We start from the raw sequence: 15,824 nt of genomic DNA on the forward strand, positions 1-15,824 counted from the left end.
TCCAGACTTAAGGCCCGTATTCACGGGCAGATGTGGGAGAGATGTGTGCTGAGCGTGTGGGGGAGACGGGGGGGGGGGGGCACTCATTTCATCCAGCGGGTGAAATGAGCGACCTACTAGATTGGCCAATCTAGCACCAGCGATAGCGATGCGCGGGGCTGCGCATCGCTATCGCTGTGGGGTTACTCACGGAGCGATCATGCTTAAAATCTAAGCAATCTAGTCAGATTGCTTAGATTATCGCTCCGTGAGTACCCCCCTTTAGTACATCTGCCCCATTGATAAATAAGGACAATTGAATGTTTCAATCACTTCTACAAATCCATCAGTCCATAGCTGGACAGCTCTCACCTAGCCTTGTATTACTTGTACTGCAGTTTGTGGTATGGCAGAGATCTTAATTACTAGTACAGGTCAGTATGGTTTTGGCCGCTATTTTCTGAATCCTTGTGACACAGGAACCGGCATGTAGGTATGGGCAGTCGGCCAGAGTAAGACATTAGCCAAGTGGATGAAACGCTGCATTAAGTGGTTTATATTTGGCCGGCAGTTACCATCCTCCACACAGCGTTCAGCATTAGGTTCCTGTGTGGTTTGTTCCTGCATTAATGCGCTTTCACCGACACAGTCTTATTTTTACATTCGGCTGCAATTCAGATACCCACACTTTGCTGTGGTGAGGAGTAAGCGTATATCTTCATCCGATCAGCCGGCCGGAAATCATATGCTGCTCGCTGATTATTCTGAGGCCCCCCGCTGAGCTATACACTACAAACAGCACAGAGGAACCTCATGTACCCTTTATCTGCAGTAAGCTTAACCCTTTAAATTACTGGAGGAAAAGAAAACAAGAATATTCATTTTCCTCAACTGTGGCAGTTAAGTGATGCACAGATCCAGCAAATGTTATTGATTGTATTCGTCCTAAAGGGAGTACGTACCTCGTTTCCAGGTCCTCATAAGGGCACATCTGGCTTCAAGGTACACGCAGTGAATCAGGAAGAGATCAGTTTCAGACATACAGGGCCTAACTCAGATCTGATCGATGTTGATCGAATTCGCAAGGCGGGTGATTATTGATCAACTGCGCAGGCGTACGGATCGTAGTGTGCGTATGCGAGTCCAAACTGCAAAAAATAATCCAGCGTCTTTTTTGACCGCTAGGCGTAGCATGCTCATTGACAGGAAGCGGACGTTTGGGGGTAGGTAATGGCCGCTTTCTGAGAGTGTCAGGAAAAACGCAGGTGTTCCCAAGCGTTTTCAGGGAGGGGGTGTGACGTCAGCTCCAGCCCCCATCAGCCTGTTTCTATCGCACTATAGGAGTAGGTCCTGGGCTACGCACAGACTGGAAAAATCATTCGATGGTGAGTGAGTTGAGAACGGATTTGCAGCTGACCGGTGTGTGCAAAGCTTTTCGCACGGCGTACGCAGACTTGCACGCGGCGGGTAGGGAAGCCAATCCCGGGCCATTTTTTCAATCCCGGGTATCAGGATTGAAAAATGGCCAATCCCGGGATACCCGGGATTGGCTTTTAGCTATGTGGCCGCCCCCTCGCCCCACCCCGCCCTGCCCGCCCCGCACACATAACTCACCATATACCGAGGGCGGGCGGGTGGGGAACACACTCTGATCGCTACTGGCGGCTCCCAGCAGCGGCTGAGGGCACAGCGTGACCTCTCACGCTGCGCTGGGGAGCCGGAAGAAGGAAGCCGGGCAGCGTCTGAGAGTCCTGTGGACGCTCAACGCTGATCCCTCAATCCCCCGGGATTGGAGCTTCCAATCTCAGGATTGAATCCCGGCCATTTTTGCCCTAAATCCTGGGGTCCCGCCGATCCCGATTCCGGGATTGGCCACCATAGCGGCGGGTATTCACTCGGTCTGGGCAGCGACTATGTGATCGCAAACCTCTGCAAACTCGCAGAGGAGCCATCAGGTCTGAATTAGGCCCACAGTACCTTACAATGTATGATAACGCAGATTCTGATCCTTATTAAGATGAGTACCGCAATGGATTAAAATGAGAATGTAGTACAGGAAAAGCAGAGCTGGAGGGGGCACCTCCCCTACATATATATCCTATTGTGGCTGGCACCTCCCCTACATATATATCCTATTGTGGCTGGCACCTCCCCTACATATATATCCTATTGTGGCTGGCACCTCCCCTACATATATATCCTATTGTGGCTGCATCCTTAAGAACTAAATGTTTTACTTAGTTTGTAGGGGTGAGATACCAGTCCAAAATAAACCTGTAACCATTTGCGTTAGAGACCATGTTAATAGTGGATTTGATTATTGAATCCAACATTGGTTTCCAGATTTTGAGTGTCATTTATGCTAAGTCTTCCAATGATCTTTCTTACAGGGGAGTATCTGCCTATAAAAGGTACTGTAATACAGTCTTATAGGGCAGTACTTTAGTATAAAGGGTAGTACAGTGTTAAAGGGCAGTATCTTCCTATAAAGAGTAGCACAGTCTTATAGGGCAGTATCTGCATATGGAGGGTAGTTTTGTCTTATAGGGCAGTATCTGCATATGGAGAGTAGTATTGTCTTATAGGGCAGTATCTGCATATGGAGGGTAGTTTTGTCTTATAGGGCAGTATCTGCATATGGAGAGTAGTATTGTCTTATAGGGTAGTACCTGCATATGGAAGGTAGTACTGTATTATGGGGGCAGTATCTGCTTATGGAGGGTAGTATTGTCTTATAGGGTAGTACCTGCATATGGAAGGTAGTACTGTATTATGGGGGCAGTATCTGCTTATGGAGGGTAGTATTGTCTTATAGGGTAGTACCTGCATATGGAAGGTAGTACTGTATTATGGGGGCAGTATCTGCTTATGGAGGGTAGTATTTTGTTATAGGGCAGTACCTGCGTATGGAAGGTAGTATTGTCTTATAGGGGGTAATTCCAAGTTGATCGCAGCAGGAAATTTTTTAGCAGTTGGGCAAAACCATGTGCACTGCAGGGGAGGCAGATATAACATTTGCAGAGAGAGTTAGATTTGGGTGGGTTATTTTGTTTCTGTGCAGGGTAAATACTGGCTGCTTTATTTTTACACTGCAATTTAGATTGCAGATTGAACTCACCACACCCAAATCTAACTCTCTCTGCAAATGTTATATCTGCCTCCCCTACAGTGCACATGGTTTTGCCCAATTGCTAACAAAATTCCTGCTGCGATCAACTTGGAATTACCCCCATAGGGTAGTACCTGCATATGGAAGGTAGTATTGTATTATAGGGAAGTATCTGTGTATGGATGGTAGTATTATGTTATAGGGCAGTAGCATATGGAGGGTAGTATTGTCTTATAGGGCAGTATCTGCCTATGCAGGGTAGTATTGTCTTATAGGGCAGTATCTGCATATGGAAGGTAGTACTGTATTATGGGGCAGTATCTGCGTATGGAAGGTAGTACTGTATTATGGGGCAGTTTCTGCGTGTGGAGGGTAGTATTGTCTTATAGGGCAGTATCTGCATATGGAAGGTAGTACTGTATTATGGGGCAGTATCTGCATATGGAGGGTAGTAGTGTCTTATAGGGCAGTATCTGCATATGGAAGGTAGTACTGTATTATGGGGCAGTATCTGCGTATGGAGGGTAGTATTGTCTTATAGGGCAGTATCTGCATATGGAAGGTAGTACTGTATTATGGGGCAGTATCTGCGTATGGAGGATAGTAGTGCCTTATAGGGCAGTATCTGCATATGGAAGGTAGTACTGTATTATGGGGCAGTATCTGCGTATGGAGGATAGTAGTGTCTTATAGGGCAGTATCTGCATATGGAAGGTAGTACTGTATTATGGGGCAGTATCTGCGTATGGAAGGTAGTATCTTATAGGGCAGTACCTGCGTATGGAGGGTAGAATTGTCTTTTAGGGCAGTGTCACGACGCTGCCAGCCAATTCCACAAATTTGCCAATTTGAGAATTGCTACATGCGACGGGGGGGGTCACTTTTGGACACACGGATTAATCAAACACCTTCAGCTGCCACCAGCAAAGACTTTTCAATGTATTACGGACGTTGCAGGCATCTTTAGCTTTACCTGTCATACACACAATGTAATACTTAGAAAAATAGGTAGACGTGAGCCACACGGGCCCTGAGTTCATAAGAATCACAGAATCAGAACTAAAATTAGATATTTAATTTCAAGAATACTTCACAGCTTTAGTTACAAAAAGGTTACAAAGATTATTAAGAATATTTTTAAAAACACACACAGAATACAGCAATCTCAATAAATGAAAAGAAATAAAAAATGCAGAAAGTTAGCATTCAGCAGAGGGTTAGGATGAGAGATGGGGTAGAAGTTAGCATGTAGCAGAGGGTTAGGATGAGAGATGGGGTAGAAGTTAGCATTCAGCAGAGGGTTAGGATGAGAGATGGGGTAGAAGTTAGCATGTATTAGAGGGTTAGGATGAGAGATGGTGTAGAAGTTAGCATGTATTAGAGGGTTAGGATGAGAGATGGTGTAGAAGTTAGCATGTAGCAGAGGGTTAGGATGAGAGATGGGGTAGAAGTTAGCATGTAGCAGAGGGTTAGGATGAGAGATGGGGTAGAAGTTAGCATTCAGCAGAGGGTTAGGATGAGAGATGGGGTAGAAGTGAGCATGTATTAGAGGGTTAGGATGAGAGATGGTGTAGAAGTTAGCATGTAGCAGAGGGTTAGGATGAGAGATGGTGTAGAAGTTAGCATGTAGCAGAGGGTTAGGATGAGAGATGTGGTAGAAGTTAGCATGTAGCAGAGGGTTAGGATGAGAGATGTGGTAGAAGTTAGCATGTATTAGAGGGTTAGGATGAGAGATGGTGTAGAAGTTAGCATGTATTAGAGGGTTAGGATGAGAGATGGTGTAGAAGTTAGCATGTATTAGAGGGTTAGGATGAGAGATGGTGTAGAAGTTAGCATGTAGCAGAGGGTTAGGATGAGAGATGGTGTAGAAGTTAGCATGTAGTAGAGGGTTAGGATGAGAGATGGGGTAGAAGTTAGCATGTAGCAGAGGGTTAGGATGAGAGATGGTGTAGAAGTTAGCATGTAGCAGAGGGTTAGGATGAGAGATGTGGTAGAAGTTAGCATGTATTAGAGGGTTAGGATGAGAGATGTGGTAGAAGTTAGCATGTAGCAGAGAGTTAGGATGAGAGATGGTGTAGTAGTTAGCATGTAGCAGAGAGTTAGGATGAGAGATGGTGTAGAAGTTAGCATGTATTAGAGGGTTAGGATGAGAGATGGTGTAGAAGTTAGCATGTAGCAGAGGGTTAGGATGAGAGATGGTGTAGAAGTTAGCATGTAGTAGAGGGTTAGGATGAGAGATGGGGTAGAAGTTAGCATGTAGCAGAGGGTTAGGATGAGAGATGGTGTAGAAGTTAGCATGTAGCAGAGGGTTAGGATGAGAGATGTGGTAGAAGTTAGCATGTAGCAGAGGGTTAGGATGAGAGATGTGGTAGAAGTTAGCATGTAGCAGAGGGTTAGGATGAGAGATGTGGTAGAAGTTAGCATGTAGCAGAGGGTTAGGATGAGAGATGGGGTAGAAGTTAGCATGTAGCAGAGGGTTAGGATGAGAGATGGTGTAGAAGTTAGCATGTAGCAGAGGGTTAGGATGAGAGATGTGGTAGAAGTTAGCATGTAGCAGAGAGTTAGGATGAGAGATGGGGTAGAAGTTAGCATGTAGCAGAGAGTTAGGATGAGAGATGGGGTAGAAGTTAGCATGTAGCAGAGGGTTAGGATGAGAGATGTGGTAGAAGTTAGCATGTAGCAGAGGGTTAGGATGAGAGATGTGGTAGAAGTTAGCATGTAGCAGAGGGTTAGGATGAGAGATGGGGTAGAAGTTAGCATGTAGCAGAGGGTTAGGATGAGAGATGTGGTAGAAGTTAGCATGTAGCAGAGAGTTAGGATGAGAGATGGGGTAGAAGTTAGCATGTAGCAGAGAGTTAGGATGAGAGATGGGGTAGAAGTTAGCATGTAGCAGAGGGTTAGGATGAGAGATGTGGTAGAAGTTAGCATGTAGCAGAGGGTTAGGATGAGAGATGTGGTAGAAGTTAGCATGTAGCAGAGGGTTAGGATGAGAGATGGGGTAGAAGTTAGCATGTATTAGAGGGTTAGGATGAGAGATGTGGTAGAAGTTAGCATGTAGCAGAGGGTTAGGATGAGAGATGTGGTAGAAGTTAGCATGTAGCAGAGGGTTAGGATGAGAGATGGGGTAGAAGTTAGCATGTAGCAGAGGGTTAGGATGAGAGATGTGGTAGAAGTTAGCATGTAGCAGAGAGTTAGGATGAGAGATGGGGTAGAAGTTAGCATGTAGCAGAGAGTTAGGATGAGAGATGGGGTAGAAGTTAGCATGTAGCAGAGGGTTAGGATGAGAGATGTGGTAGAAGTTAGCATGTAGCAGAGGGTTAGGATGAGAGATGTGGTAGAAGTTAGCATGTAGCAGAGGGTTAGGATGAGAGATGGGGTAGAAGTTAGCATGTATTAGAGGGTTAGGATGAGAGATGTGGTAGAAGTTAGCATGTAGCAGAGGGTTAGGATGAGAGATGTGGTAGAAGTTAGCATGTAGCAGAGGGTTAGGATGAGAGATGTGGTAGAAGTTAGCATGTAGCAGAGGGTTAGGATGAGAGATGTGGTAGAAGTTAGCATGTAGCTGAGAGTTAGGATGAGAGATGGGGTAGAAGTTAGCATGTATTAGAGGGTTAGGATGAGAGATGGTGTAGAAGTTAGCATGTAGCAGAGAGTTAGGATGAGAGATGGGGTAGAAGTTAGCATGTAGCAGAGGGTTAGGATGAGAGATGTGGTAGAAGTTAGCATGTAGCAGAGGGTTAGGATGAGAGATGTGGTAGAAGTTAGCATGTAGCAGAGGGTTAGGATGAGAGATGGGGTAGAAGTTAGCATGTAGCAGAGGGTTAGGATGAGAGATGTGGTAGAAGTTAGCATGTAGCAGAGAGTTAGGATGAGAGATGGGGTAGAAGTTAGCATGTAGCAGAGAGTTAGGATGAGAGATGGGGTAGAAGTTAGCATGTAGCAGAGAGTTAGGATGAGAGATGGGGTAGAAGTTAGCATGTAGCAGAGGTTTAGGATGAGAGATGGGGTAGAAGTTAGCATGTAGCAGAGGGTTAGGATGAGAGATGTGGTAGAAGTTAGCATGTAGCAGAGGGTTAGGATGAGAGATGTGGTAGAAGTTAGCATGTAGCAGAGGGTTAGGATGAGAGATGGGGTAGAAGTTAGCATGTAGCAGAGAGTTAGGATGAGAGATGGCTGGGTTTGAAGAAATGGGTCTTGAGAGCCTTAAAGTTTTGTAGACTGGTGGAGAGGTAGTGTGGAAGTGTAAAGGGAGATAAGATCAGATATGTGAATGGGTGAGTGGCTGTAAGTGAGGGTGAAAAGCTTGAATTTGATCCAGAAGGGGAAGCAGAGCCAGTGTAGGGATTGCAAGAGAGGGGACGTGGACGTAGTACACTTGGAGATGAAGATGGCCCGGGAAGCAGCATTGAAGAGAGATTGGAGTGGAGGCATTTGAATTGGAGGCCAGATAGGAAGAGATTACATTAGTCCAGTCTTGAGATGACCAGTGAGTGGATGACGGTCTTAAGCTGGGTACACACTAGAGTGATGTCGGCATGAAATGCCATTACTTAACGACATTTTGCCTACATCGCTTAGTGTGTTTGCATGATTGGGCGTTCCCGCAAACCTCTAGCGATGGACCCTTGATTCTATGTGCTGCACATAATACCAAGCGTCCTGTGTATTATGCTAATGGAGGACGGAACATGTTTTTTTCCGACCTTCATTAGCATCGCCCGAGTGTGTACACGCAATCTAGGGCTGACGGGGATTTGCTCCGACGTTGGAACGAATCCCCGTCGCTCTAGTGTGTACACACCATTAGTAGCATCCAGGGTGAGAAATATTTTTGGGATGGAAACGGCAGGTTTGTGAGAGGTGTTGAATGTGTGGTTTAAAGGAAAGGGAAGGATCTAGGATTACTCCAAGACAGCGTACTTGAGGGCTAGAGGAGATAGTAGTGCCATCAATAAATAATGACATTTTTGGGAGACGAGGAAATGTCCAAAATAGGGAGTTCAGTGCTATTTAGCCAGATGAAACAATATGGAGATGAATGATGGGAATAGTAAGTGAACTCACATTAGTTTCTAAAAGTAGTTTTTCAGTTTTCTGATAGAGTGGTCTCCTTCTGTTTCACTTCGGTTAAAATCTGGTATATCGCTGCAGTTATTTGTCAATTTTATCACACTTTGATAAATATGCACACGTAGTTACCATATGCACAGCCTTCAGGATGGAAGTTAAATAGAGAAATACTGCATGTGTTCCCAGTAGTTAAAATCTACAACCGCGTATGAAAGGTAATAAAGTCTTACAGGGCAGTATCGTCATATGGAAGGTAGTATTGGGCCTGATTCAGACCTGATTGCAGCAGCAAAATTGTTCTCTAATGGGTAAAACCATGTTGCACTGCAGGTGGGGCAGATGTAACATGTGCAGAGAGAGTTAGATTTGGGGGGGTTATATTGTTTCTGTGCAGGGTAAATACTGGCTGCTTTATTTTTACACTGCAATTTAGATTTCAGTTTAAACACACCCCACCCAAATCTAACTCTCTGCACATGTTACATCTGCCTCCCCTGCAGTGCACATGGTTTTTTGCCCATTAGAGAACAATTTTGCTGTTGTGATCAGGTCTGAATTAGGCCCGTAGTCTTATAGGGCAGGATCTTCATATGGAAGGTAGTATAGTCTTATAGGAAAGTATCCGCCTATAGAATGTAGACAGTACAGTCATATTGGGCAGAAATGACAACTAGTTGGAAGCACATTGCTCTGGTAGACCTAGAACAGAAGGCCTGTTTTGTTAGACTTGCTTAGATATTCACCAATGGATGTCCTTATCCTGAGTCTAGAGAATAGAGTGGGATCTGAAGCTGCACCTTAAATCAAATCTGTCCATATTAAATATTCATAACCATGTAAAAGTCAGCTACCACCGCAAAGTGAATGTAGCAAAAAGAGTGGATGGTGCTTTGTGTTACCTGTCCTGACATCTTTGTCCATCCTGAATGAGATTTTGCACTTTCCAAATAGATGGAAGAAATTCACATTGGGGGTCATTCCAAGTTGATCGCTAGCTGCATTCGTTCGCAGCGCAGCGATCAGGCAAAAAAAAAGGGCACTTCTGCGCATGCGTATGCGGCGCAATGCATGCACACGCGCGTCGTACTATTGCAACAAACGATGTAGTTTCATACAAGGTCTAGCGAAGCTTTTCAGTCGCACTGCTGGCCGCAGAGTGATTGACATGAAGTGGGCGTTTCTGGGTGTCAACTGACCGTTTTTAGGGAGTGTTCGAAAAAACGCAGGCGTACCAGGAAAAACACTGGCGTGGCTGGGCGAACGCAGGGCGTGTTTGTGACGTCAAAACAGGAACTGAACAGTCTGAAGTGATCGCAAGCGCTGAGTAGGTTTTGAGCTACTCTAAAACTGCACAAAAAAACTTTGTAGCCGCTCTGCGATCCTTTCGTTCGCACGTCTGCTAAGCTAAAATACACTCCCAGTGGGTGGCGGCATAGCATCTGCACGGCTGCTACAAACTGCTAGCGAGTGATCAACTCGGAATGACCCCCATAGTTATAAGGTAACAGTCCACATCCTGGAGATCTGGAGTATTTCTTGCAATCACCGCAGAACAGTCCTGTGTTATTTCACCAAGTAATGATAATGAAGTTAGTGATGTGGTGCTTGCAGTCTGCGTACTGAATGGAAGAGTTGCTTTTTCTCTGCATCGTTTTAAGGCCCAGATTTATCAAGCCTTGGAGAGTGATAAATTCCACGGTGATACATGCTTATGCTGTACGTGTCTTCTAGGGGATATCCTCTTCAATGCTCTGTACCCGGAATTGCCTCCCGACTTTATCTTTGGAGAGGATGCTGAATTTCTCCCTGAGCCGTCCGCCCTCCCGGTAAGTCATGGAGACGCATGCAACTGTCTGTGATAACCGTTTGCTGATGACACTTGCGGCCGGATGTAATGGCGTGCAAGACGGCCGGACCTACGAGATTCCTGGCAGACGGGTACGTTTTTTTTTAAAGCAGCAAACATTTACAAGGCAAAACAGGTTGGTGATGCCTTGTAAATGTTTGCTGCTTTAAAAAAAACGTACGAGTTCTGCCGAAATCTTTGCTCTCCAGCCATCTTTTCAGAAGTAGTCTTTTCATGTAGCTACAACAGGTCATACATTGTCATAGAGTCTTTCAGTGGCAATAAAAATAGTTGTCACAGTACCTGGCAACAGAGACAAAGCCTAAAAGCAAAAGGTCAGATTCCTGCCTTTTTTCTTGCAGTGTTTTTTATGTTTGGCCTCTAGGTGGCGCATTTTGTGGTGTGCTGCGTATTACTTTGGGGCACTTTAAACTCGTTTTGATAAATGCAAAGTAGCCGACACAAATGGTTCTCTGAGCTGAATAAACTCATGGGAGGAAAGTTAAGAGAAAAGTGGTAAAAAGATATTATAACGCCTTAGGAAAGATCACTGTTTCCTGATAATGGGCGTTGGACGGCACCACTTGTAAGCAGAACTGAGCTATCACGGAGAGTCCGTGTTCTGGTGATGGTGGTGTATAGTGAATGTCGGACTAAGGGTTTGGCAGTGACCCCTGTTCATTCCGTTGTCACTATTAGCAGGGGATATGAATTACCTGACCCGCCGAGTCTTTCTTTGCTACTGGCAGCTAACATGCTCTACCCACATCTTAATGGACTAGAAGGGTCCCAACCAAACCTCTTCATGAGTACAGGTGTGAGCAACCATAGATATGGGACTTTGTGTAATATTGTTCTAGTCTTACATCGCGTCCTCCTATTACGTGACGCCCTTGAAGTCGAGATCCCGGCTGTTAAAATACTTATGCTGGCATTCCGACACAGCTGATAATGTAGAGTGTCGTTCGGGGTCCCGGGTGTCAGGCTGCCGGCGCCGGGATAGTGATCCAATTCGGGTTTCTGTCGCTGATATCTCAACACCCGGAATTCCGAACAACACTCTGCCAGGCCAGCGGAGAGGTAAGCTACAGGGGGGGCATTTTTTTAATGCCCTGCTCCCGGCTCCCCTTGTGCAGCGTGATGTGAAGTCAGAGGTCACGCTGCACAGCCAGCTACCCGCCGTACAGACCTCACTGAACCGGACGAAGTTACCCACCCTCCCTCCCAGTTACCATGGAGGTGAGTTATGTGTGTGTTGGGGGGGGGCATTGACACAGGAAACAAACCAATCCTGGGTATCCCCGTAATCCCGGGATTTACAATTTTTAAATCCAAACACCCATGATTGAAAAAATGACCCGCGATTGGCCACCCTAGAGGCGTATTAGGTTAAGGCTGCGGTTGGGGGGTTTGGTTGGGGTAGGTTTAGGCACCCCCAGGGAGTGTTGGGCCTAATCTGCAGAAGGAAGGGTTAGGTTTAGGCTGCAGGGGAGAGGATTAGGTTTAAACTGCAGGAGGGTTAGGGTTGGGTTGAGGGGCCATTTGGGGGAGGGTAACTATACTTACCTTCCCCCAGTCGGGTTGCCACTGACGGTATTCTGACTACTGCCATTTCAAACCCAACCCGCTCAGTCTCACCTGAGTGCATTTACCCATTACAGCATCAGACTAGGGCAGTACCACATAATGCTCTTCCCGGTGCAGAATCCCCGACATTATCAGCCTCCACCAGATGTCTTTACTCTTAATAGCCTATAGCCATGTGTTTGTTTTTACTACAAGTCTTTGTGCGGGTGGAAGGGAGAATCGACTGCTCTAGATACCAAATGATAGAAGCATTTGGAAATTGAGCTGGTAAGGGGTGCTAAAGTATTGGGCCTGGCCCAGGGATGGATGCAGCAGTGGATGCTTCAATATTCCAGCAGGAGTCGTCTGTAGGACAAAGGTGCCTCCTGCATGCAGCGCTGATCCGAGTGCTGCGTCCGTAGATGCAGCATTGGATCACCATTGGTGTGTGATGTTCCTAGCCCTCGCCCATCTGAGTCAAGCCTCCGCTTATTCAGAAATCTTCTGCCGGGCCCGAAAAACTACGTCCAAACTTGCAGAGCCTAGCCTCAGCACCCCTAATATACAGGGACGGCGCGCTCCCGTTTTTGGTCTCTGTTGCCGCCTCCCAAATTCTGCAGCATGTCAATCATACAGCGCCCAATGGGATACTGCGAGCAATCACACAGGAGTCGGTCTGCACGTGCGCAGACCCACAAACATCGGAGATGTGTGTAATCCATCAGGTCATTGCTCCTACATGTGCTTCATAATCCACTGACCAGAAGGTTAAAGTTCGGGCACAGCAGTCACAGTCCCCATAGCAACACACTGTAGAACGCTGCAGGGAGAAGACTGCTGCTGCAAGGACGAGAGAGGGGAATAGTCCCAGATTTATCATAGAGAGACTGGGATCTGCCTACAACAAATGTCTGTGGTTCCTGAGGTACTGACTGACCTTTATACAGTACAGGCCACATTTAGGGCACTATTTAGAGCCACCCGCAAATCCGCTCTGTGGTCAGAACTCTGGCTTCTTAACAACTGCGCATGTATCAGAGCGTGCGCCATAGCCGTATCTATAATGTGAACAGTGCACACAGCACACCCTGCCCCCATTCATGAAACTTGCCTCTGTCGGGACTGCAGAAATCACTGGGAAAATGGCACCTGCGAGATCGGTTCGTGTGCTGTAAACCCGGGCACAGTATCAGAGTCTGCCGGCCAGAGGAGGGGACCCCTACAGAGATTGCACATGAGCCGCCTCCTCTTTCACACTCGCTCCTGGCCTATACATGCAACTACAGACCATCTCGTATCCGTGCGTATCCTGCTGATAAAGGGCCTAATTCAGACCTGATCGCTGTGCTGTAAATTTGCAGAGGGCTGCGATCAGATAGTCGCCACCCAGCTGGAGTGAAAACCCGCCCCGCGCAAGTGTGTGAATGCAGGTATACGCCGTGCGAAAACTTCGCCAGACAGCGGACAGCTGCAAATCCGCTCGCAACTCACTCACCATCGAATGATTTTTCCAGTCTATGCCGTCTGTGTGTAGCCCAGGACTTACTCCTACAGTGCGATACAAACAGGCTGATCGGGGCCGGAGCTGACGTCACACACTCGCCCTGAAAACGTTTGGGCACGCCTGTGTTTTTCCTGACACTCCCAGAAAACGGCTACTTACCACCCACAAACATCCGCTTCGCGTCAATCACCTTATTTACGCCTAGCGATCAAAATTTTCATACCATGCTGTTGCTTTTTGGCGTTGCGCCTGCACATTGCAGTGCATACGCATGCGCAGTCATTCGATAATTGGCCGCACAACTGCGATCAGGTCTGAATTAGGCCCTTTGTATCATCGTCTTCTGACTTCATACTTGGTTAGTGTTCATTCTAGCACCCTGCACCTTTCAAAACATGTGCAGTTCCTCTTTCCTGCCTGGGGTGTCGCTCTCTGCTCTGGTGCTTCTCAGAACACTCTGCTCTGTATCACAGTACTAAAATGCTGGCCAGAATGTGCTGAGAAGCACCAGAGCTGAGAGCGACACCCCAGGCATGAAAGAGGAACTGCACATGTTTTGAAAGGTGCAAGGTGCTAGAATGAACACTACTTGGTGACACCTGCAGGCTCATCTATATAATAAGAGAGAAAGTGTAGTGCGTCTGTCTGTTTGTCCTTTATGTGCGGACAGAGGGCCTAATTCAGACCTAATCACTAGGCTGCGTTTTCGTACAGCGGGCGATCAGGTCTGAACTACGCATGCGTATGTACCGCAATGCGCAGGCGCATCGCACAGGTACAAAGCGGATCGCCGCTCAGCGATGGGTTTGTGCCCCACGGGCGATCACAAGGAGATTGACAGGGGGCGTTTGTGGGTGTCAACTGACCGTTGTCTGGAAAAACACAGGCGTGTCCAAGCGTTTGCAGGGAGGGTTCCTGACATGAATTCCGGGACTGGACAGGCTGATGTGATCACTGCGACTAAGTACTAAGCTACTCAGAGACTGCACAAAATCTGTTTGTACAGCTCTGCTACACATGCGTTCGCACACTTGCACAGCAAAAACACTCTCCCTGTAGGCGGCGACTATCTGATCGCAGCAGTGCAGAAATCGCCTGCTAGCAATCAGGTCTGAATTAGGCCCAGAGTTTTGTAGCTAGCTCCATCAAATTTGGCATGGGGGTTTGGTTTGACTAGGATTAGGTTTTTAGCTATGTTTGAGCTTCGTCAGGGCCATGGAGGCTCTAAATTGAAATTTTCTCTTAAGAAATGTATGTCTCCCAGTGCTGAACAATGCAATGATCTGAAGGCGCAGGCTGATATATACCAGTAGGGGGCAGACAGAGCTCCAGCAGAAGAGAAGTGAGTCAGAGGATGAACTGTCACACTGCATCTGCATTGACAGTTAGTAGCCATGGGGCCTAATTGCTGCTGGGCGATCAAATCCGAACTGCGTGTGTGTATGCACCGCAATGCGATGACGCATCGGACGGCTACAATGGGCATCGGCGGTCAGCGACGGGATGGTGCGAAGGATCCTTTCTCACGAGCGTTCGCAAGGTGATTGACAGGAAGAGGCTGCCTGGGGATGGTAACTGACTGTTTTCAGGGAGTGTCCGGAAAAACACAGTCAGGCTCGAGCGTTTTGAGGGAGGCTGTCTGACGTCATCTCCGGCCCCGATCAGCAGGATTCAATCGCATTGGATAAGTCCTGTGCCGCACAGAGACTGCACAAACTGATTTTTGTGCAGCTCTGCAACACATAGGAACGCACACTTGCACAGCGATTTTACCCTCCCCTGGCGACTATCTGATCGCTTTAGGCCCATGGTCTCCAGTTGTGGTGTGCAGAGATTTCTGCTCGGCAGTGATTTCTGAAACCGCAGTGATTTTAGAAGCTCTACTGATTTCTGCTCCTGATATATCCCATTCCGAACACTCAGAGAATATGCCTGCCTGTCATTTACTCCTAATATGCATTGTTATCCAGGTGTGAATGACTTATGTGCTCCTTTTCAAAGCTTTCCCCCTTTAGTATACCACTTTGAAACGAAGGTTACTTCTTTTCACATCTCAGCCCACAAAAGTGTGGTTCTTTTCAGGACCATTCACTGTTAAAGCGCAACCACGGACTGAGGGGGGTATTCAGTTATCTACTGTAACTTACCACATCTAATTGATTTGCCGTGGGCTATTCAGTTAGCCCCGATACCCGCAATATCAGCTCCATTTTTAAGGAGAAAAACTAGCACACCTATTGAATACTGCCCATAGTTTCAGAAAAGCCCTGCCACCAAAAAACGATCCAGTCTGGGTCACGGCTCCACAGCTGCTAGAAGTAAATCAGTGGCAAGACATGAGGAGACTTCAGAGGAAGTACAAGCATGTTTGGCAGCTGAACAAGAGAGACAAGAAACCACTCGAGAGAGAGAGAGAGAGAGAATCACCCAGTGCAAGGCTGGCTCGCCAATCTGCTGATGCTGCTAGACATGCAGCCTAAAGGGACATGCAACCTAATTCAGACCTGATCGCAGCAGCAAATTTGTTAGCTAATGGGCAAAACCATGTGCACTGCAGGTGGGGCAGATGTAACATGTGCAGAGAGAGTTAGATTTGGGTGGGTTATATTGTTTCTGTGCAAGGTAAATACTGTCTGCTTTATTGTTTACACTGCAATTTAGATTTCAGTTTAAACACACCACAGGGGACAGAGACCCTAAGACAGGGGGCAGAGAAGCGCAGTAGGAAAATCACTGGGAAGATGGCCGCA

The 15,824-nt window shown here is 46.9% G+C and overlaps 1 protein-coding gene across 3 annotated transcripts in view; it reads left to right on the forward strand.

The window, feature by feature from the left end:
* The window catches only part of BABAM2 (BRISC and BRCA1 A complex member 2), a 462,713-nt gene that overhangs the window by 81,102 nt on the left and 365,787 nt on the right, over nucleotides 1-15,824 (forward strand). For all 3 annotated transcript variants that reach the window (XM_063918901.1, XM_063918900.1, XM_063918902.1), the window contains one exon: nucleotides 9,890-9,984. In XM_063918901.1, the coding sequence (XP_063774971.1) occupies nucleotides 9,890-9,984 (95 nt within the window). The remainder of the gene's footprint in view (nucleotides 1-9,889; nucleotides 9,985-15,824) is intronic.

This window comes from Pseudophryne corroboree, chromosome 4 (genome assembly GCF_028390025.1).
Source record: "Pseudophryne corroboree isolate aPseCor3 chromosome 4, aPseCor3.hap2, whole genome shotgun sequence".
Classification (NCBI taxonomy): Eukaryota; Metazoa; Chordata; class Amphibia; order Anura; family Myobatrachidae; genus Pseudophryne; species Pseudophryne corroboree.